This window comes from Lissotriton helveticus, chromosome 9 (genome assembly GCF_964261635.1).
Source record: "Lissotriton helveticus chromosome 9, aLisHel1.1, whole genome shotgun sequence".
NCBI classification, from domain to species: Eukaryota; Metazoa; Chordata; class Amphibia; order Caudata; family Salamandridae; genus Lissotriton; species Lissotriton helveticus.
This window is the reverse complement of record NC_136070.1, coordinates 1,291,108,690-1,291,135,512: the sequence shown is the minus strand read 5'-3', so window position 1 is coordinate 1,291,135,512 and position 26,823 is coordinate 1,291,108,690. Positions and strand designations below refer to the sequence as shown.

The following is a 26,823-nucleotide window of genomic DNA, read 5'->3' as shown; positions in this document are numbered from 1 at the left end:
CCAAACGCCGGGCACCCTCTGTCATTTGCTGCGTGCGTGGTGCTCCCACACCTGTAACATGAGTTCTTGCTCCCATTCCTTTGTCCTTGGTTCTTGTACACCTTCTGGTTCTGTCTTTTGTACGTACGTGCTCCTTGGTGTCCTAATTGCTGCTTGGCCTCTGTGCCTCTCTTGTCCACCACTCTGCACACGGCCACATTTTGACTGTTTTCTAGTTTTGCCACTTCCGCACACCTTTTGGACATCTCCGCTTTCTTCACTAAGGCTACTACTTCTTTCAGGGGTGCCGTTTACCCATAGTTTCTCTTGGATAGACGTGATGACGGTGTGCATGATTATTTGGTCGCGGATCAATTCTTCTTGCAGGGCTCCGAATTTACATGTGATAGCTAACTTCTGTAACGCCGCCACGTAATCATCCACCGTCTCTCCTCTGGCTTGTTTTCTTTGAAAGAAATTGTACCTATCGATGGCTGTGCAGACTACAGGCCTGTAATGGGCATCCAGGTCCTCCAACGCGTGCTGGAACACATTCGTATCGGTGGCCTGCCGCTCTGGTTTGACTAAGTTCATATATACTCTCTGGCCCGCCGGGCCTAAGTTGTGCAGCAATATCTTCGTGCGCCGTGCTTCCATATATTCGTTTTCGCCCTCCTCCTCCAATACTGAAAGGTAGTTTAGGAAGTACTGCTTCCAGTCCTCCCAGGGCATCTCTGGTTCTCCCATCTTCGCTAAGAATGGCACAGGGTTCGTTAACGTCGATGTTTGGGTGCACATGGTCGGGCCTTTTGTGCTGCTGACTTCTTCACCGTCACTCACTTCTGGGGTGGGGGCGCCTGGTACCACTTCGTTTGGTTCTGTGTCCCCTGGTTGAGCCTGCTCTCCCCCCTGCGCCTGGCTTCCGCTTTGGGGCTCCAGCGCTGCCTCCCCAGGTTCGGCTCCATGCCCACGTGTACTTGCGGTGCTTGTACTCACGCCCTCTGCTTGTCACTGCTCCCTCGCGCCTGCTGAGTGGTTGTCCTACCTCCTTTTACTGCCCCTTATCTCTGCCACGCTCCTGAGTGCCACCGTAGGTGCCTGGTGATGTCCTTGGTCGGTGCTGCCCTCGTGGGTTCGGGCTGTGGCAAATCCCGTCACCTCGTCGCCATTATAATGTTGCTGCACTGTACCCTTTCTTGAAATAATGCCAGGACACTTATTTGTGGGTATAAGGGGTTTTATTCCACTTATAACAATATATAACTTATCATTCCTCAGGAGCGCCGGATCGGGCTAGTTTCGCTCCCGAGATCGGCGCGCCAATGCTAAACATGGCCGCCGCCGGATATCCGCCCCACGTCACTGCCGGGGCTCGCGCCACTAGACCGCAACACCACACCACCCTCCTATGGGAGAGCCCACCCTCTTAAGCAGCCTTCATTCAAGAGCTGCCCTGTCACGGTCCTGAACATGCGTCGTGAGGGGCCTGGTCTCCAGAGGGAGTAGGGGCACGTCTACGGCAGGGGTAAATTCCTGTGCTGTCTCTGCACGCTGCGACCTGTTGTAGTAAGCTGCTTGCAAATCAGAGATTGCAGATTTCATTACAAGACCGAAGGCTACCATTATGCATGAATCCTTTAATGCTTCTCCAGGCAGCAGCACTTGAAAGAATATAACATCTCAAACCAAAAATAATCTAGAATAGGACATTCACAACATATAAATACTCCATGGACGGAATGATCTCCCTCTTTTAAATGCTGCTCCTCGCTCAGATAAGGAGCTCTTTGGTTTTACTTGCATTTTATACAGTTGCTGGTGTTATTTGATCGTATTTGGTGTTATTTATCCGTTTGATTGTTTTTCAAATCTATTGAAATGACCCCGTCTATTTCTACTTAACTCTGTCCTTCTCTGTTATTTGAGTTTTCATTAACATTCTTACTTGTTACGTTTACTATTCAGTATTTTTTATATTTAGAGCACTTGTTTGCTCTTGTATACCTTGCAATTCACTTTTGAGCACCTTTCTTGCTTTTACTTGTGCGATGCTCAAGCACGCCAAAGCCCGCTTCGAATGGCCGGTGTGGTGTCTTTGCCTCAGGCAGCGCCGACGACCAACCAAGTGCGGCCGCCGATGGCTCTTGGCAAATCCTCCCTCACTATCTGCACTGCTTCACTGCCTCCCAAAGAGCTACCACCTCTGCAGCTCCTGAAGGTACGGAGCCTGCCTGGACTACCAGGGCTGTGGGCGCCACCAGGACAGTGGGCGCCACCAGGGCAGTGGGCGCCACCAGGGCAGTGGGCGCCACCAGGGCAGTGAGTGCCACCAGGACAGTGGGCGTCACCAGGACAGTGGGCGATACCAGGACAGTGGGCGCCACCAGGACAGTGGGCACCACCAGGGCAGTGAGTGCCACCAGGACAGTGGGCGCCACCAGGGCAGTGGGCGCCACCAGGGCAGTGAGTGCCACCAGGACAGTGGGCGCCACTAGGGCAGTGGGCGCGACCAGGACAGTGGGCGCCACCAGGGCAGTGGGTGCCCCCAGGGCACTGAGTGTCACCAGGGCAGTGGGTGCCACCAGGGAAGTGGGCGCCGGCAGGGCAGTGGGCGCCACAGAGCCACCTGCAGTGGCCTAGATAAGAACCTAAGAAAGTGCAAGCTTCTGCAGAATCTATTCCCTGACGAGCGGTTGGTCACTCCTGGAATACAGCGTTTGGAAGTCAGAATATAAGAATCTCACCTGGCGTGGGCTCGGTGCCGCCGTCGCCAATATCTGCACCAAAATGATCAATGAAGACTGGAACAGGCTCCTCTTTTGTCGAACCCAAATCATCTGTAAGAAACCGGCACGGCGCTTCTAAAAGAGAGAATTGTAAAATGTAAAAGGTACAAGAATGTCTTCACTTATAAAAAGGTTACAGGAGGTGGGCTTCTGTGATGCAGCTCTGTTGGTGTTACAATGATCCAATGACAGTGACTCACACACACTGGGAATCCTTTAGAACCGCTCTACATCATTGGTTCTCCAGCCCTTCCAATCTCGTGGCTCCGCCGCCCCTTCGGGAAGTGGAGGAAGCACCAGGTTTGCAAAGGCTGAACTTCCACCGGCTCGATCACCACAAACCTTTGACCTGGTGGCTCACCGCCACTGCGCCGCCGGGACATACCAACAGCTGTCAGTCTGGAAACCTGAGAGGATCATTGAAGGGCTCTACAGGAGCAGGATCTGCAGGAATGGGATCTGCAGGAGCGGGATCTGCAAGAGCAGCATCTGCAGGAGAGGGATCTGCCGGAGAGGGATCTGCAAGAGCGGGATCTGTAGGAGCGGGATCTGCAGGAGCGGGATCTGCAAGAGCGGGATCTGCAGGAGAGGGATCTGCAGGAGCGGGATCTGCAGGAGCGGGATCTGCAGGAGCGGGATTTGCAAGAGCAGGATCTGTACAAGCGGGATCTGCAGGAGCGGGATCTGCAGGAGCGGGATCTGCAGGAGGGGGATCCGAAGGTGCAGGAGCAGGATCTGTAGGAGGGGGATCTGTAGGAGGGGGATCTGCAAGAGTGGGATCTGCAAGAGTGGGATCTGCAGGATCTGCATGAGCAGGATGTGCAGGAGTGGGATCTGTAGGAGTGGGATCTGCAGGATCTGCATGAGCGGGATCTGTAGGAGTGGGATCTGTAGAGCAGGATCTGTAGAGCAGGATCTGCAGGAGCAGGATCTACAAGAGCAGGATCTGCGGGAGCAGGATCTGCAGGATCTGCAGGAGCGGGATCTGCCAGATCAAGATCTGCAGGATCAACAGTAGTGGGATCTGCAGGATCAGGATCTGCGGGAGCAGGATCTGCAGGAGTGGGATCTGCAAGAGCAGGATCTGCAGGAGCGGGATCTGCCGGATTAAGATCTGCAGTATCAACAGGAGTGGGATCTGCAGGATCAGGATCTGCAAGGATCGGGATCTGCAGGAGCAGGATCTGCCGGATCAAGATCTGCAGGATCAACAGGAGTGGGATCTGCAGGATCGGGATCTGCGTAAGTGGGATCTGTGTGAACAGGATCTGTAAGAGCAGGATCTGCAGGAGCGGGATCTGCCGGATCAAGATCTGCAGGATCAACAGCAGTGGGATCTGCAGGATCAGGATCTGCGGGATCGGGATCTGCAGGAGCAGGATCTACAAGAGCGGGATCAGCAGGAGCGGGATCTGCCAGATCAAGATCTGCAGGATCAACAGGAGTGGGATCTGCAGGATCGGGATCTGCATGAGTGGGATCTGTGTGAGCAGGATCTTCAGGAGCGGGATCTGTAACAGGATCTGCAGTGGGATGTGCAAGAGTGGGATCTGCAAGAGTGGGATCTGGGGGATCAGGATGTGCAGGAGTCCGATCTGCAGAAGTGGGATCTGCTGGATCTGCTGGAGCGTGTATCCATTGGAAGTGACATTTAGTGCCAGCTGAAACCTACTTCAGACTAGGAAAGAGGATAAGGCTGGCAGTTCTCTTTGAGGGATACTGTTAGAAATGGGATCTCTGGCTGGCTAAGGCTTGCGCCAAAGTCAGGCAGAAACCGCCATTCCTACGTCAGGGCAAGGGAGTTACACGCCAAGATAACCCCTGCTCACCCTCTTGGCAACATGGCGCGAGCAGTAAGGCTTATCCCGGAGGGTATGTAAGTTAAGTGTTTGCGCGCGCACCCCAGCAACAACACCCAAGGCCCACCACAAAGGAAACTCCAAACAAGGTTATATATAAAAATAGCCTTTGTATTATACCAAACACATTAGATAAAAACACACACTTTATAATGTGCCAACAGGCACGGGCAGAATTTACAGGGGATAAGGTACATGGGACAGGACCACATGGACCACTGCCAGGAATAAGCACTTTTAGAACTAGAACACTTGTTGGAATTAGCACCTAGGACAAAGATCCATAATAACCGTAACACAAAATAGAAAATAGAGCACACAACCAGTAATCACTGGTAACAGGTAGGTACCACTTACGCAACCCTAACCACCTTAGGATAATGTCACGCAGGGAACCAGGACCTCACTAGCAACACCTGTACTAGGAAGAACAACCACCTAAGCATCACATATATAGGCATGAACACATTACACATGATGCATCACAACATTCAGTGGTGTAGGGAAAAGCACATGACACATAAAAACACATTCAGAGGTGCAGCAAATAACAATTGCGCAGAAATCCCATAGGCATAAACTCATAAACTGTCCCCAGGCCAACTGAACTTTCTGGGGCTAGGACGCCCTGTGTTCGCAATGTCAGGGGACCTAAACGGAGCAGCTGCCCACTAAGTGCTGGGCAGCTGTAGAACTGAGCCTGGCACCACTGTGCCTCCTGGCTCTCTTCTGAGGCTCTGACCAACAATGCCAAAGGACACGTGGGAGCCTGGCAGGCTCTGAAACAAAACAACGGTGCCCCCAGGATCCCTCGTGGGCTTAGAAACAAATGTGGTGCCCTGGAGCATCTTTGGCTCTAAGTTCAGTAAGTTCAGTAAATGCGGCTCGGAGCCTCGCGGGCTCAAGAAATTCTGCTGGGAACTGGGGGGAGTGGCCCACTGCCAGTTGGGGCCGCTCTACCACCCTCAATGCCCCCAATAGCCTCGCAGGCTCTAAAGAAAAATGCGGGCCGTCATTGGAGCCCCCCTCGGGGGACTCGTGATCCAAAATGCCCCCTCACGAAGATAGCACACAGGGGAAGCCGGGCACCAGCAATGTGCTGGATGCCCCCTCACGACAAACAACACCGGGCCTCACTCACCGGCTTCTATGGGGTGACTCCTGGTCTCGGCGGCGGCTGCAGGGGAAGCTCTCTTTCCCCCGGATCGGCAGCTCTTCTCCGCCTCCCGTTGCTGGAGATCTCGTCTTTGCCGGAACCGCAGGGCTTGCACCGCGGCTGCCCTGCTTTGGGAATTCTTTCTGGTTCGGTCAGGGCAGACGGCGCGGGGCTCTCCCTCCGGCAGGGGAGCCTCGCAGTTCCCCGCTCACGGCTCACTTCCTCTCAAGGTACCGGAGCGTGGGGTGGGCTCCCGTCCGCTTCCGGTTTGGCAGGCAATACTTCCGGGTCGCGGGTTGCTAGGGGACGCCCAACGCTGCAGCCAATCCCCGCACGGCGATCCCCTGGCTGCAGCAACCACGGGGGCAGTGGCCCCTTCAGGTCCCGGGCTGCTGGCGGTGATTTCCACACGGGGTGGGCTCCCGTGATAATTAAATAGTAAAAAGGGGTGAGCACCCGTCTTCCAGTATAAACAAAAATACACCTGTGCACAGGGGATAATTAATATATCGAACCAGCCCACAAATGGCAGCGCTCGGTGCCCCAGCCCAGGCTACTAGGGGAAGGAGAGCGCTTTTCAGGCACAAACGCCCCTCCTCAAGATGCAAAATACAGCGCTCCCAGGCGCTAGTGCCCCCAAAGTCCAGCACAAAGTCCTTCAGGGGGTGGGGGGCAAGGCTGGGCCCAGGGGCCAGCTCACCAGGTCCTCCTAGGCAGGGAGGCAATCCCCAGTGGCGGTCCTCCTGGCGCCCAGCAGCAGCAGCAGGTCCCCCTCAGCTTGGATCAGGAAGAGAACATTTTGTAAGGGGACACAGCCCCTTTTTATACAGTTGATCCCTTTGTCTCAGGGTGCAGGGTGGGGGAAAAACCAGTCGCAGCTGGTTTTGGAGCACTTTGTTTTCCTCAGCCACCCTTTCCTTTCACTGGCCAGGCTAGGGACATTAGACGCACCACAGGGGGCGGAGCCAGCATTGTGTGGGGAAAGCCCAGCCCTAATCAGGTCCCAGGTGTACTCCTCCCTCACATCACTCATGCTAGTCTCAACACTCACCACCGGGGCAGACCCATCATGACTCATGGAGCCAGGCTCACCAGCCAGCTCCAGCCAATCACAAGCCAGACACAAATTACACAAACATGCCAACTTCTAGAAGTGGCACTTCCACACTAGACACAATCACGCCGCATACATCATTGCGCAGCATTTTTTCACACGAGTCCGCACATACCAAACTCGAGCCTGCACACCTCACGCATCAGGAACTACCAGGGACACATACATTCCCCATGCATTCCTATGAGAGGGCAGGCCAATCTCACCACACGCACTCAGAGGGGCCGATTCACAGAAGTAACTTAAGACAAAATCCTAAACTTACTACTTTTGGTATTCACAGAAGTTAGGATTTTGTCTTAAGTTTGTCTTAAGACAGACTTAGGACAGACTTAAGACAAAATCCTAACTTAAGTCTGTCTTAAGTTTGTCTTAAGACAAACTTAAGACAAAATCCTAACTTCTGTGAATACCAATAGTAGTAAGTTTAGGATTTTGTCTTAAGTTAGTTCTGTGAATCGGGCCCTAAGTGCGCACACACTTTCCACTGGGACACAGTGAAAGTGCGCAGAAGCCAAAAATCGCTACCACTAAGTCACCATGAAAAGCAAAAAGGTCAGGGGTGAACCTGCCAGCAGGGCGAAGTCCAACAGATACACTTTCCATTATGCAAATTCATAGTGGCTAGGAAGGGAGTTATGCTTATATGTTTGAATAAGCCCTTTGGCAAGGACTTAAATGGAAATCTGATAATTAAGATTATGAAAGTTAATGGTGAGAGGCGCCCTGTTTAAAATGTTTTATTGACTGCATGGAGGCTTTTTTTCTGGACACACCTACATACAACTTTTTTAATGCTTTCATTGTTTTTATCATTTTTCATGAGAACTTCCTATTTGATGAGCTTCTTGTTAAAGTGCAAATCTTTTTAGTTTGTTTATATTTGCCAATTGTACTTTACCGATCATTGCTGCTAAGGAAGACGCGAGTCTTGGTGGGTGAGAGAGTGTGTTATACGGTTTCCACCTCATCGTAACTTCTGATCCTGAAGAGGTTTGGCATTGAGGGGTTTCCTGCTGTTTATCTAGAAGAGCCCCCAGATTCAGACATGGTGGCGCCTGCAGCCTGAATACAGAAATCTGTAACTTTCACACACGCTTCGGTCACTCTCCGTTGCTATGTGTCCTACACTCAGTTTCACCCCTCCTGACCGGTATTAATATTATCCTGTGAGTTTATGTTTAACTAGCATGAAAGGCCCGCGGTGACGCTGTAAACATTTGAGACCTTTGTTTTAAACCTATTTTGCTGTTTTGTTCTCTTTTTTAACTTAATTCTGTCTTTTTCCAACATTCTTCATGTGGGGTAGAATCACAATATGAAAGTTTCAATATTGACCACCACAATGGGCTTTTTATGCGCAGTGTGGCGTTTGGCCAGACACCCCCTCAAAAACCCACTCACATTAAATGGTGAATCCAGAGTCGGGAATAAGCTGCAGAGCGGCTTCGATGGCTCATTTCCGGCTTATATTCCTAATTCTGGGCCCATCACCGGGCGGGCACTCTGCTGCGCTTGCAGGGGGGGGGGCCACTGCAGTTGGTGGTGGATGCTTCTGCGCTTGCAGGGGGGGGGGCACTGCAGTTGGGGGGGGCGCTTCTGCGCTTGCAGGAGGGGGCCCACTGCAGTTGGTGGTGGATGCTTCTGCGCTTGCAGGGGGGGGGGCACTGCAGTTGGGGGGGGCGCTTCTGCGCTTGCAGGAGGGGGCCCACTGCAGTTGGTGGTGGATGCTTCTGCGCTTGCAGGGGGGGGGGCACTGCAGTTGGGGGGGGGGCGCTTCTGCGCTTGCAGGGGGGGGCACTGCAGTTGGGGGGGGGCGCTTCTGCGCTTGCAGGAGGGGGCCCACTGCAGTTGGTGGTGGATGCTTCTGCGCTTGCAGGAGGGGGCCCACTGCAGTTGGCGGGGGTGCGTCCGAGCAGGGCTTAGAGCACTCTGGAAAGGACACGTGTCACTTCACTGTTAATCAGTGTTTGACTTACCTGGTGGCGGATAGTTCCTGTGGTTGGTCTCGCAGTCCTGAACCTCCATGCAGCACAGCTCACCCTGGTCTTTCGCTCTCAATGAACCGACAGTGGTGGCGATGAGGGGACCTGATGTAAAAAATAAACAGAGACATTCATGCCCACAGCTCCTTGTGCAATCTGTCAACTATCAGGATTTTACCATTTGACACAATGTGAGATGATGGAGCTGAACTGAGCTGCATCTCCACTGGACCACACTCAAAGCACCAGAGCATGTGGCCTAGGTGCTAGAGCTGCCACCATGGGGCGCCTGGGGACCCCGGCGGAAACACGTGCCTCGGTGCTTCACGGTATACTGGGTCTGTCTGGACACATCACTTACTCGCCCGTGCCTGAAAATGTGAATTGTAATGCTACTGATGGAGCAGATTTCATCTGCAGTCATGCATTGTTTTATATTTTTTGTGCTTCAGACAGGCTGCATTTAAATTGCCACGCACATTTTGGTGCAGGTTAAAACCACGGCACATGAAAGTGAGGCCTATTCACTTCAGTCTGAAAATGCTTTTGCTAAATTAACATGTGTTTTCTTGCAATGTAGAGAAAAAGTGGCCTTTTTACCTTTGAAGATTCATTAAATGTGTTTCTCTCTTCCCAGCTCATCCCTTGCCAATCTAAATGTATTATTCCTGTCTTAATAGACTTTGACTTGTTGCATATTTTGATAAACATTTTCAGTTAATAACACCTCTTTTTATAATGTGTGTGAATTAATAATGCACCAAACACGACACAGGGGACTAAATGCTTGTTTGCATGAAAAGCTATCTAAAACATTAAAGCATGTTGTTGTGTGTGCTGTATTAACAGTGTGCGCTATATTAACTGTGTGTGCTTTTAAATGTTACACTAAAAGCATGAAAATGCTATTTTCACATTTATTTTGCATGTCGTCATAAATAATAGAAAAGCTGCTTTTCACTAATAGCTTGGCTAGGTAAACATTTATAAGGGGTATTAGTATGAGGGAGGGAAACATAATGGACTGATTTACATGAAATTAATATTATCTTTGTGTTTGTTTTATTTTTGGGGCCTACACAAAACATGGCTGCCTGTGAATCCATCAAGGCTATGACTTGCAATTTAATGAGAAGGGAGCATGCGCAGACTGTGGCAGCTTTCCTCATGACAAGAACAGCGTGAACTGCACATTCTTGTCATTCTGCCAATGTACCAGTTAGTTAAAAGTGTCCATCTACTGCGCTGAGAAGGAAGGAAGGATGAATTAGATTGAAACATTTTTCCTAGTAAATGTTGCAAATGTTTATAAATGTAGTTATTCATGTATGCTTCTTTTGTTAAGACTAGTGAAGTCAGGTTTTTAGAATGAGTCAGGGAAGTGTGACCTCATGCATCATGACTGACCAATCACGTAAAGGTTTTACTGAAAAATGTTACATCTTTGTGTACTCTGCCAATAATTATGGTATAAATACTGTCCTCTCTGGATGGGAGCTGCCACTTCTTCTTTTTCTCAGCTCAGCTGGCTTCTATGGGTTAGGTACGAGAAACGTCCCGGGAGATTGCTGAAGGGCGGGCTTGCGTCCGAGGAGTGTCAGGGGGAGGTTTCTTGCTTCCACGTCATATCTTGGCACTTCATGCCACATTCCTTTGAGGCCTGTGAAGGAGGGGCTGCTTTCCTCTTTAGACACAGACAGACAGAGAGTGCAGTGGATCAGGATAGGATTAGATGCTAAACTTTAAGTTTATGTTTTGACTAATTAATTAGGTCTGAAAAGATTTATTTGATTTATGCATTTATTTCTCTTAATAGCATATTTTTGCAAACTATTTAAGTACTGATTAGCTTTGCAAGACTATTTTTCTTAGAAACTCTTTAAGACTTTTGCGCCACATTTTCATAACTACATGTAATGCTTATATGCAGACTGTAATGTGTTCTGTATTATTGATATTTTTCCTGTTTTCCAAATTCTGTAACCTAATTGATATTTTACTAATGAATAAAGGGTCAGAGAAAAATTAACTTTATGACTAGAAAATAAAACCCTTTAAAATACTCAACAACTCTCTTTATTGGCTTACAATAATAATTGTATTTTGACTGTTCATCTTTATTTAAAGTCTCCTGAAGGTAATACATGGTGTGAAGGGCCCAACACCTTTTGAGCGGTAAATTAGAGGTAGCATGAGGGTTTTGCATTGAGAAACTACCAGAAGAAATTACCGCTCTCCATCACTACAATGCCCTGTGCTGGAACAATGGCCTGGGGCTGTTGATGCTCGTTACTGCCTGGGACACTGCTGTATACAATGCCTGGGGACACTGCTGTATACACTGCCTGGGGACACTGCTGTATACACCGCCTGGGACACTGCTGTATACACTGCCTGGGACACTGCATACACTGCCTGGGACACTGCTGTATACACTGCCTGGGGACACTGATGCTCGTTACTGCCTGGGGACACTGCTGTATACACTGCCTGGGGACACTGCTGTATACACTGCCTGGGGACACTGCTGTATACACTGCCTGGGACACTGCTGTATACACTGCCTGGGACACTGCTGTATACACTGCCTGGGGACACTGCTGTATACACTGCCTGGGACACTGCTGTATACACTGCCTGGGGCCACTGCTGTATACACCGCCTGGGGCCACTGCTGTATACACTGCCTGGGACACTGCTGTATACACTGCCTGGGGCCACTGCTGTGTACACTGCCTGGGGCCACTGCTGTATACACTGCCTGGGGCCACTGCTGTATACACTGCCTGGGGCCACTGCTGTATACACTGCCTGGGACACTGCTGTATACACTGCCTGGGGACACTGCTGTATACACTGCCTGGGACACTGCTGTATACACTGCCTGGGACACTGCTGTATACACTGCCTGGGACACTGCTGTATACACTGCCTGGGGCCACTGCTGTATACACCGCCTGGGGCCACTGCTGTATACACCGCCTGGGACACTGCTGTATACACTGCCTGGGGACACTGCTGTATACACTGCCTGGGACACTGCTGTATACACTGCCTGGGACACTGCTGTATACACTGCCTGGGGCCACTGCTGTATACACTGCCTGGGACACTGCTGTATACACTGCCTGGGGCCACTGCTGTATACACCGCCTGGGGCCACTGCTGTATACACTGCCTGGGACACTGCTGTATACACTGCCTGGGACACTGCTGTATACACTGCCTGGGGCCACTGCTGTATACACCGCCTGGGGCCACTGCTGTATACACTGCCTGGGACACTGCTGTATACACTGCCTGGGGCCACTGCTGTATACACCGCCTGGGGACACTGCTGTATACACTGCCAGGGGACACTGCTGTATACACTGCCAGGGGACACTGCTGTATACACTGCCTGGGGACACTGCTGTATACACTGCCTGGGACACTGCTGTATACACTGCCTGGGACACTGCTGTATACACTGCCTGGGGACACTGCTGTATACACTGCCTGGGACACTGCTGTATACACTGCCTGGGGCCACTGCTGTATACACCGCCTGGGGCCACTGCTGTATACACTGCCTGGGACACTGCTGTATACACCGCCTGGGGCCACTGCTGTATACACTGCCTGGGACACTGCTGTATACACTGCCTGGGACACTGCTGTATACACCGCCTGGGGCCATTGATGCTCGTTACTGCCTAGGACACTGCTGTATACACTGCCTGGGGCCACTGCTGTGTACACTGCCTTGGGCCACTGCTGTATACACTGCCTGGGGCCACTGCTGTATACACTGCCTGGGGACACTGCTGTATACACTGCCTGGGGCCACTGCTGTATACACTGCCTGGGGCCATTGATGCTCGTTACTGCCTGGGGCCATTGATGCTCGTTACTGCCTGGGCCACTGCTGTATACACTGCCTGGGGCCACTGCTATATACACTGCCTGGGGCCACTGCTGTATACACTGCCTGGGGCCACTGCTGTATACACTGCCTGGGGCCACTGCTGTGTACACTGCCTGGGGCCACTGCTGTATACACTGCCTGGGGACACTGCTGTATACACTGCCTGGGGACACTGCTGTATACACTGCCTGGGGCCACTGCTGTATACACTGCCTGGGGCCATTGATGCTCGTTACTGCCTGGGCCACTGCTGTATACACTGCCTGGGGACACTGCTGTATACACTGCCTGGGGCCACTGCTGTATACACTGCCTGGGGCCACTGCTGTATACACTGCCTGGGGACACTGCTGTATACACTGCCTGGGGACACTGCTGTATACACTGCCTGGGGACACTGCTGAATACACCGCCTGGGGCTATTGATGCTCGTTACTGCCTGGGACACTGCTGTATACACCGCCTGGGGCCATTGATGCTCGTTACTGCCTGGGACACTGCTGTATACACCGCCTGGGACCAACGGGTTGGTTCATGAACTGCTGGAGGCATTGGTGAGTTTACTGATTAGGGCTGCTGATGTATGTACTGTTCGAGGAACCCTGTGTTATCACTAGCTGGGATCACTGGTGTATGTAGCGGCTTGGGTCACTGATGTTCAATAGGGTCGAGTGGGATGGATGCATCATATGCCTGGGGTCATGGATGCATTACATGTCTGGGGTCATGGATGCATCATATGCCTGGGGTCATGGATGCATTACATGTCTGGGGTCATGGATGCATTACATGTCTGAGGTCATGGAGGCATCACATGTCTGGGGTCATGGATGCATTACATGTCTGAGGTCATGGATGCATTACATGCCTGGGGTCATGGATGCATTACATGTCTGAGGTCATGGATGCATCACATGTCTGGGGTCATGGATGCATTATATGTCTGGGGTCATGTATGCATTACATTTCTGGGGTCATGGATGCATTACATGTCTGGGGTCATGGATGCATTATATGTCTGAGGTCATGGATGCATTACATGCCTGGGGTCATGGATGCATTACATGCCTGGGGCCATGGATGCATTACATGTCTGGGGCCATGGATGCATTACATGTCTGGGGTCATGGATGCATTACATGTCTGGGGTCATGGATGCATCACATGTCTGGGGTCATGGATGCATCACATGTCTGGGGTCATGGATGCATTACATGTCTGGGGTCATGGATGCATTATATGTCTGAGGTCATGGATGCATTACATGCCTGGGGTCATGGATGCATTACATGCCTGGGGTCATGGATGCATTACATGTCTGGGGTCATGGATGCATTACATGTCTGGGGTCATGGATGCATTACATGTCTGGGGTCATGGATGCATCACATGTCTGGGGTCATGGATGCATCACATGTCTGGGGTCATGGATGCATCACATGTCTGTGGTCATGGATGCATCACATGACTGGGGTCATGGATGCATTGCATGTCTGTGGTCATGGATGCATTACATGTTTGTGGTCATGGATGCATTACATGTCTGGGGTCATGGATGCATCACATGTCTGGGGTCATGGATGCATTACATGTTTGTGGTCATGGATGCATTACATGGCTGGGGTCATGGATGCATCACATGTCTGGGGTCATGGTTGCATCGCATGCCTGTGGTCATGGATGCATTACATGTCTGGGGCCATGGATGCATTACATGTCTGGGGTCATGGATGCATCACATGTCTGGGGTCATGGATGCATTACATGTCTGGGGTCATGGATGCATTACATGTCTGGGGTCATGGATGCATTACATGTCTGGGGTCATGGATGCATTACATGTTTGTGGTCATGGATGCATTACATGTCTGGGGTCATGGATGCATCACATGTCTGGGGTCATGGTTGCATTACATGTCCGGGGTCATGGTTGCATTACATGTCTGGGGTCATGGATGCATCACATGTCTGGGGCCATGGATGCATTACATGTCTGGGTTCATGGATGCATTACATGTCTGTGGTCATGGATGCATTTTGCTGTCAAGGGCCATTGCTTCATCTTAGGTCTCCGGCTCATTGTGCTCATTACTGCATGCGGACGGGCTTGCATGATTCTGTCAGTGGCCATTGATACATATACTGATAAATCAACTAGTAGAATACAAAGCTGCAACTCAACTAAACTTAAAAAAAATATTAAGGTGATGTGTTTTTTAAGCCCACACAAAAAGTTACCGAAATGTACCTGGATGATCAACAGTAACCGCCTGGATCAGGAGGGAACATACAAATACCTGGGAGTAACATTAGATCGCCACCTTAACTACAAGCTATATCTAGAACAGCGGAAAGTAAAAGCAAAAAAGCTACTATTTGCATTTAAAATCTTGCACAAAAAACATAGTGACTGTTCGACGACTCACTTATTAAGGGTCGTAGCAGCAAATTTCTTGCCATCAATCACATACTCAGGAACTCCTAAACACAAAGGACGCAATAATTCTGAACACCGCCCAAACCAGCCTCTTCAAAAACCTATTCACAATTCCGTGCCACATTCCACAAGCCCAGATTAGATTGGAATTCGGGTTAAAAAATCAGAACCCGTCAAGACAAGGAGCTCTGCTAAATACTATTGGAGAGTGAGGGCAGCGGATGAAGAGTCTCTGGCACACTACTGCTGGCTGGAGGTAGAAAGGCAATCCAGACTGAGTAACTCAGTCTACCCATTCCTGAAGCAATCTATTGAAGCTATAAAGTTAGAGGAAGCTTGGCACCCAATACCATCCTATCCAGAGTTCAAACGAAGAGTCAATAAAACAAACAAGCAAATATCTCAGGAAAAAGACAAAGCCTCAGTGACCTAAAAAATCAACGCATGGACGGTGTTGCTAACATATAAAATGTTGAAGCCTCGACCATATCTTTCTGAACATTTTGCAAATTGCATAAAGCAGAAATGTATTTTCCTGAGACTGGGAGCTTATCCATCAAAAGACCTAATCCCAAAATGGAAACGGACCTGGCCCTCAATGGACTGCCGCCTTTGTGGACAAGGAGATGAATCATTGCTCCACCTACTATGCATTTGTTCAGCACTATTATCCATACAGAAAGAACTCCTACGGCCAACAATGAAAAGAGAATAAATAAGGACTTGTAGATCCACAGTAATAAAATGCTTAGGAGGCTCGACAGTACAACCGGCATGTAAAGCAATAAAGTTTCTGAACTTAGCGGCAAATGAACTAGAAAAGAGAGTGTAGGAACTGGGGTCACCAGTTCCCCGTGGGTTGCCTGGCTCGAGCGGGTAGGCACCCGAAAGCTTAGGTGTTAAGTGACTACACAGCACACACACACAGCACACACATCCACTGAAACAATAAATGCACGCAAAGACTGAGACCACACCAGTGAGGCTGATTAAGCAATGTACTTTTATCTAGAATAAGATCACGGTTGATAGTTCATTCAGGGTGAGCAAGTCATCAAGATAGCATTAACTCAATTCACATTTCCTTAAAAAGCATACTTTTCATTACTCAGCCATAAATATATAAATACATAAATATTAAATATTAAATAACTGTAGGCCTGGCATCAGCCTTGCTCCTAGTCAGCACCTGCAAGAAATTCCTTAGTGGAAACCACCATCAATATTGCATTTAGCAGGGGCAGATCTGGTGCATGAGGTCGCAGTCAGCTTTACAATACAAAAGCAACATGAACATCACATCAGGCCAGGATAGACATTTCCTAACGTAAAGTAACCATTACACAATATAACTGTGGGCATTCAGTAAACCTCTCGTGAAGCCAGAAAGAACATCTCATTGTCTGCAGTAGCAAATACAACTCTTTTAGTAACCCCTGGTAACATTTCCGGAGGTAACTCCACTATCCCACAGTTACGGGGGCCTACTGCATACTCTGGCCCCAGTTCTGACTCATTTGTGGGCTAATTGGGGGCCAACGGGGCCCAGTCACTAGTTTTCCCAGAGGAGGGGCGCACTCGGAGCCTCCCGCCCGCCTCCCCGGGATGACCTTTACCTTCGGCCATCCCGGGCCCTTGCTGGGCGTTTCAGCGTGTTTGGCAGGATGAGGGGGCTCACGCTGACTCCGGAGCCCCCTCGCTGGTACTCTCAGCCTTGACTGGAATTAGGCCGATCAGGGGAGGCCCGACGTTGCTCCGGTGATCCGGGGTTTCTCCCGGTGTCTCTAGGCCAATCCCCGACGGTCCCTGGGAAGTGTGGAGCCGGCGACCAATCCCAGGGCAGGGCAGCGGGGGCAGAGTCCAGGATGCGCCCCCTTATGTGACACAGGTCGCAGGCTTCAAGGCCTGGCGCGGCCTAGCGCGGCCTGTCAGAAATTCGGCGGTCCTCTCCTGACACGGGGGGCCGCCGTGTGGGCAAAGTTGACGGCGCTGGCCCCAAGGGGAGAGCGCCATCCGCCTCGCTGACAGGGGAAGCCCCGAGGACTCCCAGGCCACAGCGGTGAGTCTGGCATTGCCGCAGTGCTTCTCAGCCACAGCGCTAAGTTCCTCACAAGGCAGGGCAGCGATCAGGGCAGCGCGGGTGCAGGCAGTACGGCGCTGGGAAATTATAGCGCCTTAGGGACAGTTCACAGCGCTTTAGAGGCAATTGACAGGAGGACGGCAGGCTGCAGCGCTTAGGAAACCAGTATAGCGCTTCCCAGGGCACAGCAATTCCGGCAGTCCACAGCGCTTCTCAGGGGCACAGTAAGAGACCGCTGGGAAGGTAGGGCAGCCAGATTCACAACTCAGTCAGTTCAGTCAGGGCAGGACAGCAGAGGGGATGATGCAGGGCAGCGCAAGGGCACAGGGGCGACCCAGGGCACAGATGGCACAGCCCGGTACCTGTTTGATCCCCAGTTGTCCTGAATAGCACAGGTGGTTTTCTTCTTGGCGCTTGGTGGTTCTGGCGCCCTTTGAAGGTAGTTGCTTGAAGAAGGGGGGGGTTGGAGTTGAAGGCTTGAAAAGTTTCCTCAGCAGGTCACTTCAGGTGGTCCCTGGGTTCCCCTCCCGCCAGGCCAGATCACTGGGTTAGTTCAGTGTTCCTTACTCAGCTTGGTGGGCAGCGCCTAAACTCTGTCACCCCCAGTGGTATAGGTTTCTGACTAGGCCCTACCGCCTAAGTCTCCTGCGTAGGGTCCCCCAGGTCAGTGATGCCCCAACTGACTGGAAAGTTTCCCTCCCTTTTCTTTCATAGTCCCAGGTCAGGTGACCACTCTCTGAGATGGCAGTTGGTGACCACTCCCCTATTCCGGAAGGTTCCAGGAGCTTCCTCACTCTAGCTAGGGGCAGGGAAGGTAGGCTGGTGTCGCAACAATGTTTAGGGGCTCCAGCCAGCTCCTGGCTACTAGAGTGCGTCTACAAAGACCACGCTGCAGTAGCAGGGGTCAGTGGCAGCCATATTGGGGGAAGAGAGCACCTGCACCTTAGCATTGATTAGCAATGGGAAGGTGCTCGGAGACCTACGGCTAACAAAAAGAAGGTCAAAAAAAAAATGAGGCACGGGCGAAATAAAATAGGGAAAGACCACCCTAGGGCTGACACGTCTAACAGAGAGACAGAGACCTCGAACTGGCAAGGCATGCAAGGTGATAAAGCGCAATTAATCAATGCGCAGTCTATTTGTTTACAGTACGATGCACTTAACCTTGGAGAAATAACAGGGATTCTTCAATGGCACCAGCACTTTATCTCAGCCCACCAAGCTGAACTCAAAAGATCTCATATAGGAAATATACACACAAAGACATAGTCTCTTAGAATCATATATTTCTTTTACACATCGCCACTTTATTTGCTAATCACCCTAGGCCCACTCTGAGAGATCACATAACCAGCTTCGCCGGACGCAGCCCAAGTATAACTGTAGGAGAGTCTGCTTCCTATTGTTACCCCCACTTTTTGCTGGGATTCTCTGGGTTTTCGAGTTTAGTGTGGCTGTGGGCCTGCTAATCTGGCCCACAGCCCAGCTGTTCTCTCTCTAAATTGATACCATGTACTTTAGGTGCATACCAGATTGGTTACTGGGTCACCCTTGTGAGCCCCTGTATAGTGTACCATAGGTACCCAGGGCATAGGTGCACCCTAGGCCTACATGGGGCTACAGCATGTATTGTGCCACCCCTGGTTTGCCTTCCAAACTGACACCACAGGTCTGTTCACACAGCCTGGGTAAGGTGGTGTAATCACCCCTTACTTAGATATAGTATATCTATAACTACCTTATATATACATATAGACACATATACACCTATAAGTCACTCCTATGGCAGGCCTTATCAATCCTGGAGGCAGAGTGCTTGGTTTTATGTGAGAGTGTGCCCTAGCATGAGCTGAGCCCCTCTGCAGCTTTCGGAACCATCTCCTTATAGCTGTTCTATGATATAGCCATACCATATACTCTTAAGTGTATTATAATCCTCACGGTTAATGCTAACTTTGGTATGGCTTTATGAGAACATGTTGTGTAAGGTGTCAAACACTTTGGAATACTACCCCCGCGCCAGTCCTGGCGGCTGGGGTAGCATTCCACCCTTCTAGAGGGAGAAGACATGTAGTTACTTGGATACCCGGTTAAAGTTAAACAGAGCCTCAGCAGCACAAAATGGATGCTGCTGCCACAGACACGAGTCTGCCCTCCTGCTGCTGGACGATACTCCGGCAGGGGAGGCCTGGACAATAGGTTTCCTGCCCAAGGAGGTGCTGGCAGCTCCCCAGACAGGCTTTAGAGTATTGGGGCAGGGGGAGCTGCATTCAGTGAATGCTTTCCAGACAATGCCTGGGGCACACTAGGTGCTCCATGCATTTCCCAGTTCAAACCGGTTGCTGGGGCACTCAGCCCCAGCTCTGGCAGGAAACTGGACAAAGGGGAAGGGGTGTAACCACCCCCACCCCAGGTCCACCCATAGGAGGGACCTTAAAGTTAGTCCAACCCCTAAACTTAGTATAAGTATAGGATCCCAGTCCCAGGACTTTAGATTACCCTGGACGAAACTCTGAAACATATATCCTGGAACTTCGACATTCCATTTCGACTGATCCTGCCGGATCCCGAAGAATCTGTGACACAGGACCCGGACTTCCAGTCCTCTCAGACCCCGACCTTGGCTCACAGCAAAGCTGAGACCCGTAACGGACACGAGAGACGTGGGACCGGAACTCCTGGACATCCTTCATTTTGCAAGCTGCACCTACTTCACAAGGTATCTCGAAGTTGTGCATTGGGGTCTTGAAGCCCCAGACCCGAGCACCATTTGCACCGAAGCTCAGAGGCCCACACTCCACGAGTGTCCCGTGGGCCCCGCTTTTGCATTTCAGCTCGACGCATCTTGGCGGTTCCTTGCCCGTTGGCTAGTGAGCCCCTGAAGACTTTCCTTTGAATCTAACTTGCTTTCCTGGTTGCTCCAGGCTTGCTCCAACTTCCCTGCAAAGGAGAAGTTCCTCAGAGCTTGCTGGTCTGCACCGAAGACCATCTCGACATCCTGCGTGGGGTGCGTTTGCCAAGGCTTGTTGGGTCCAATTCGGAAACCGACACCGCAGTCAACTAGATCCTTCGTGGGACAGCTCAAATCCAGCTCCTGGTCCTCGTGGCTGAAGAGACAAACTTCACCTTCTCACCTGAAATCACCTGACATCTGGTGGCATCTTTCTATCGCCGCAAGTGACCCAGACTCTGTCCCTTCTGCTTTTGGGTTCTACAGATCTTAGATCCACCCTTGGATCCACCCGGACACTTTTCCTCTTGTCGCCTGCAGCACTTCTTTGCAGATCTCCATTGAAATCGACGACGAAACCCAACACCAAAAGAGACCTATGCACCCGGCTTCCGTGGGTGAGGTAACACAAGTAGTCTGGTAGTCTCGAGGGTATTGGCCCTCCTAGTGTCTAAGTTTAAGATGGTTCCATCGTAGTTCACCCAGAGGTGTCCTTAAATTGTACATTTGTAACTTGTTCATTTCTCATAGAAAGTCAATGGTAACCCGCGGCTGTGTTTAGATACTGCATGCATCTCCCGTGGGCCTCCTACATCCTAACCTTTGGTTGTTTAGAGTAGCCCCAGCGATTCCACAGGCCCCAGGCCTGCTTTCTAATTCTCACATGGTTCTTATACCACTATTTTAGTATATGGTTTGTGAGGCCCCTAGGGCAGAACGTATACTGTGCAACTTATCATATGCCAATTAAGTAACTTGTATTGTACTTTTACCTCTGACCTCATAAAGAGTGCAGAGGGGTTGTGTTCAGAATAAATACATATATATTTGATATATACCTTGTGTGGTGTGCTTTCATTTGGTACTCAAGGGATTATAATTGGTAAAACAACTTGCTTAATTCGCTCTCTGAAGTCTAAGCCTGAAGACTGCTCGCCACTGCTACCCCTAGGATAGCTTTCTATAAGGTTGACTTTACAACCACCATCAATAAGGGTCGTTTAGACTGGTGCTAGGTGCCACTAGAACTAGTGACATCATATGCCAGGCTAACTTCTCAAAATAACTTCCTAAAAAGTATGTTTTTTCATAGCATGACTGACAATCACAAGACTGTAGGAATCAACTGCACTCTGTTTTAACAGGTTTTTTTATTACAAATTTTAAATCAGAGTTTACCAACAAGTCTTTACTTTTGCTGATGAATTTTATGTGTATCGGCGGCTGTGCCGTTCTTTTATGATTTAGACTAAATCAAATAAAAGTAATTTTTATCAACATATACTGGTTTGGCCCACTGTTGGTGTCGCCTGATGCATTTAATACCTTGCCCATCAATCCATGTGGTACCCAGGGACACTGATGCATATACTGCCAATATCACTACGCCATGTCCTGTTGCAGGCTATCGACAGATACCTTCTCTGAGACCACAATTGCTCCGACTGCCTCAAGGGTATTTGTGCCTGCTGGGAGGAACTATATTTTAACATTTAATGTGACAGTTCCCTTTCTAAACTTTTCCCGCCTCTACCCTTCCTTGCATCATCTCATACCTCTTTTACTATTCAGATCTCCCTAACAAGTCTTCCTAAACCCTTCCCTCTGACTCTTCCCCCTCCACCTCCCCTTTACTCATCCCAAACACCCCCTACTGCTATGAACCCTGCCCAAAAAAATTTCTACACCCTTCCCTTTTCTATCCTTCCACTATTCCTTTTCAATCCAAATATTAGACCAACATGCCCACCGCTCAAATGAATTTCATATTTTTCTATACAAATTCCCTACTAATCTTGTTTGGGTTCCAGAGTACTGTGCTACCCGCCAAAAAACACTTTAACTCCTCAAGGGTAGCAAGCGCTAAATAAATGCAGACCTTTTCCTCTTCTATCCCTCCGCTATCCTTCTCAATCCAAATAACAGACTAACTTATCCACCAGTCAAATTAATTTAATATTTCACTATTCTAATTAACCACTAATCCTTTTATGTTCCGGAGTAGCCTTCTACTCACCGAAAAAGCAATTGGACGCCTTGTCAGGGGTAGTAAGTGCTATATAAATGCATTTACAATGTGAAACACTTTAAGCGTAATTTGTAAGCATGCTTGTTTAGGGAGGCTTTCGTGTTTTAAAGAAAAATAATTTTGAAGTCATCTGAGATTCTTTTACCACTTTTACTAACTATACTTGTTTTCATGTCATTGGAGTCAAAGGCTGTGTTATGTCCATTGCTGTGATGTCAAAGATAATGTACATTATTACGTACTTCTACAACTTTTAAAATCTCTAAACACTTGGCTATACCATGATAGGTGTGGATAGCTCATCTGGATTTGTTTTCCCCATGAATTCTGGTCCCTTTACTAGTCCCGATGAAATCAGTTTAGGTATCCAAGATTTCCAGAATAAAGTCAAATTCAACATTTCTACATTGCACCAGTTTTATTTGTTAACATTGTGGTAAAGTGTCGCTCAAAGCTAAGGGGGCGTGGCCGACCGAGCAGCGAAATGGCCGCTCAATAGGCGAGCTCCGCCGGCTGTAAACATCATCCTGCATTAATCCTGTCTAATTCGCAAGGCACATCGCTGAATCCTGAGCACAAGGGTAGCGGACGACCAGAGGCACTGGCAGCTTGAATTTGGAAGCCTGAGCGTGTATGAAGCGGGAGATATGCATTCCAGTTGAACCACAGAGGGTCGGCCGAAGGACGATCTGTCAGCTGCGGAGGCCTGCTTGGGCGACTTGACCTAATTGAGACCGGGGATGCGAAGGCCGGACCCGGGTGAGTTACGGAGCCGCATACAGTGACCAGCGACCCCAAGTGGAGCAAGGTGAGGTGCGGACGTCGTGACAGAACCCGGCCGCTCTCTCATAAAAACATATATACTTCATATGGAGGTGTATGCGCATGAAATAACGTTAAGTTTGGAAATAGATAATTTCGGCGAGCCGCCATTTTGGATTGGGATGCCGTATGAAACCTGGAGCTGCGCGCATAGCTGCAATTGAAATCCCCGAAACTGTACTATTGAAGCCATAGACCAGTTAAACTTCCTTGCTACAGGTGCCATACTCCTACGCACATCAGGAGTTCGACATCCATGACTGTGCTCACGCTTGTTAGCTGCACCGCCATTACACGCCACCTAGTGCCCCGGATTAAATAAACTAAAATGGCGTCCTATGAGTAAATCCGGAGGGGAAGGTGTTTCTGCCTTGTGTTGATGGGTGTGCTCTCTTCGAAGTATTGGGGGGCGCGATGACTTTGCTCCTGTGAGGAGAACTCATCTTGGTATCTGCACCCAAACCCAGTCTAACCTACAGCCTAACGGACATCACGGATCGCTGCTGGAGCTGAAATTACTAGACTTTCTTTGACATTCCAGGAGGCGACTCGTACTTAACTATTTTCGCCTAAACTTCCCCAGGCACTGCCACCTCACGGGTAGAGGCACCACTGCAACTACTGCCAAAGCTGTATCCTACTTTGTTACCCAAATCTGCATATTAATATATTGCCGACAAGTGGGGAGATTGCATCCTGCTGTGCAGGCCGCCTGGTTAAAACTGCCGCTCACTTCCGGCCCCTTGAAGCCATAAGAAAATATTAAAACTCTATCCACAGGACACAGGGCGACGCAAAGGCAGTGCCCCACTAGTTTGGAAACGATGGGTAAGGGAGACACTCGCCAACCAAAGATTACATTCGAACAGAAGCGCCAAGCTAAACAAACTGACCCAGACCCGGAAGCTGCAGACGCGGCACTACAAGGAGACAATCAAGATATCGACGTTAAAGCACTGATGTTGGAGGTGCGCTCGAGTCTGAAAAGCATAGACGCGAAGCTAGATGCCATGACAACCCAACTGGAGACAGTGAAATCACAGGTCGTAACACATGAAACGAGGCTGGATTGCCTGGAAAATCGACACACAGAGTGCTGTGAGTTTCGACAGGAAACGAAAGTGCACATAACCAGCATGGAGCAGAAAATAGAAGCGCTGTGCGCTAAAGCAGATGATTTGGAAGCACGCTCTCGGAGGTGTAATGTTCGCATTACAGGAATTCCAGAAATTACGGCAATAGTGAAAATGGAAACCTTCGTTACTGACCTTCTACATGAGCTGTTCGACCCAAACCTGTCACCAGTATTCACTGTCGAGCATGCACACAGGGCGCTGGGTAAAAAGCCGCCGGTGGGTACAACACAGAGACCTATCCTTGCGAAGTTACTCAATTACCAAGACAGGGACTGAATACTAAGGCTTGCGAGGGAAAAAGGGAAGATCAAGCATAAAGGAAACACTATATCGTTCTACCCAGACTTTACGCCCTTGGTGCAGGCAGTACAGAAAGAATTCTTACCAGCCAAACGTCTGTTGCTCCAGGCGGAAATTCCATACTCCCTCTTGTACCCAGCAAAATTGAGAGTCACACATAATGGCACCACACAATATTTTACTGACGCTAAATCCGCACTTAAGTTTGCGAAACATATTTGTGGCTCCAAATCAAAGAGGAAGACCGTACCTGGGGGAAATGCGGAGGATCGCATGAGTGATAATTACTGACACCTGTAGGTCCATCTATGTTGTGTCTCTTGTGTACTGTTCATTTCTTGATAATGCTGATACTGGTTTTCTACATGAACCGTGAGATGATCTCCTGTGTTTAGCATCAAGCCGGCACTGTAATGCCTAATGACAACTTAGCATTGGCTAGATTTGTACCGCAACGTACCCTTATATATGCTCTTGCTAGCTTGATTAACTTTCGTTTTTATGTGCCAGCGACTTAGATCGCGACAACACAGCCACCCTGTGAAAACAGGGGTGTACGCTCGGGATACCACGCCTCCAAGGGGTATCTCCCAATGTTCACAAGTTCTAGTTGTTTTTACGCTATGCGTATTACGGGGGGGATTCGACACAACCTAATTGGGGGTTTGATGCGGGTGGGGGGTGGTTTGGGAAACTTGGATGTTTGGCAAACTGTCAGTACTACAGGAACAGGTTCTGTCTTTCTATTGCACATAGACATGTTGTGGGTCGATTTGGATACAAATGCAAAACACTAGACGGAGGTAGATGGGTGTGACAAAGGTATTAACATGGAACATTCGAGATTTAAATGATAGCAGGAAGGCGAGACTAATGCATGGCTACTTGCAAAGACATAACATAGATGTATGCTTTTTACAGGAAACGCACATAAACTCCACACCATCAACAAAACTCAAACATTCCAGGTGGGGATCCATATATTCAGCTCTATACTCGAACTATGCCTGAGGGGTAGCGATTCTTATACGGAAGGGAATAGACTGGAGAGAGCATAGGGTTTCCAGTGATGCAGACGGAAGATATGTTGTGTTGCATGGGACCCTCATGGGAAAACCACTAGTACTGGCGGCTTTATATGGCCCGAATGTAGATGATCCGGAGATCTTTAGGGGAGTCTCGGCACAGGTAACGACGATGGACTGCTCAACGATCATTTGGGTAGGAGACTTCAATGTGGTGTTAAACGATTTTCTAGATCGTAGGGGCGCATCCAGACCACTACACCCACACGCAAGCCAGGCTTTAAAAGATATAATTAAGGATGGCTCGCTGATAGATATATGGAGAACAAGGCACCCACATGTCAGAGAGGGAACATGCATATCCAGCCACCATGCAGCCTGGTCAAGATTAGACTTCTGGCTAGTGTCCCCAGTTGTGGCTGCTTGGACAGTTAATGTGGAAGGTCTGGCCCGCTCACTGTCAGACCATGCCCCCTGCCTTTTGGAACTGGTGATTCCAGATGCCTCCACTCGAGCCTTCACCTGGCGCCTACCTCCGAATGCACAACTAGATGCAACATTTACTGAAGAGATCAGGAAAGATATAACAGACTACTTTGAAAACAATACAGGATCTGTATCTACAGAATCGGTACTATGGGATGCATTTAAAGTGGTCATCAGAGGGCAATGCATATCACGCCAAGCAGGAGTTCTTAAGGCAATTAGGGGTACCATGAACATGATGGAGAGGGAGCTCAAAGAACTGGAGAAGTTATTCTATGAAAACCCCACGCCTGAACTGGCAGCACAAATTAAAGCAAAATTGCTAGATTTTACTGAGGAAGCACAACGCGAACTAAAATTCCTGGGTAAACAGGCAGAGGCTCGGAGATACGGAGAAGGGGATAGGCCTAGTCGGACTCTAGCTAGACTCATTAATGTTACAGCACCAACTACACACATCCACACTATAGTTAACTCTGAAGGAGGCGTGATTATAGGACAAGATGAGATCTTGAAGACATTTGCAACATTCTACTCCAACTTATATGAGTCCACACATGTAATGACACAAGACTCCCTTAAAACATATTTAGATTCCATTGCCTTGGTGTGGTTCAGTGATGTGCATCACAGGTACATGGTCCTTCCAGTTACGATCCAAGATATTGCTAAGTTTATTAAAGGTCTACCATTAAACAAGGCTCCAGGACCTGATGGGTTCACCGCGGCGTTTTATAAAACATACGTGGAAGAACTTGCACCAAAGCTACAC

At 49.5% G+C, this 26,823-nt stretch overlaps 1 protein-coding gene across 3 annotated transcripts in view; it reads right to left on the bottom strand.

Moving 5' to 3' along the window:
* Positions 1–26,823, bottom strand: part of LOC144782519 (zinc finger protein 212-like) — a 128,951-nt gene that overhangs the window by 86,767 nt on the left and 15,361 nt on the right. For 2 of the 3 annotated variants that reach the window (XM_078661925.1, XM_078661924.1), the window contains exons 3-4: positions 8,874–8,984; positions 2,724–2,840 (exon numbers count right to left, since the gene is read on the bottom strand). In XM_078661925.1, coding sequence (XP_078518051.1) covers positions 2,724–2,840; positions 8,874–8,984 — 228 coding nt within the window. The remainder of the gene's footprint in view (positions 1–2,723; positions 2,841–8,873; positions 8,985–26,823) is intronic. The other variant, XM_078661926.1, reaches the window with a different exon arrangement.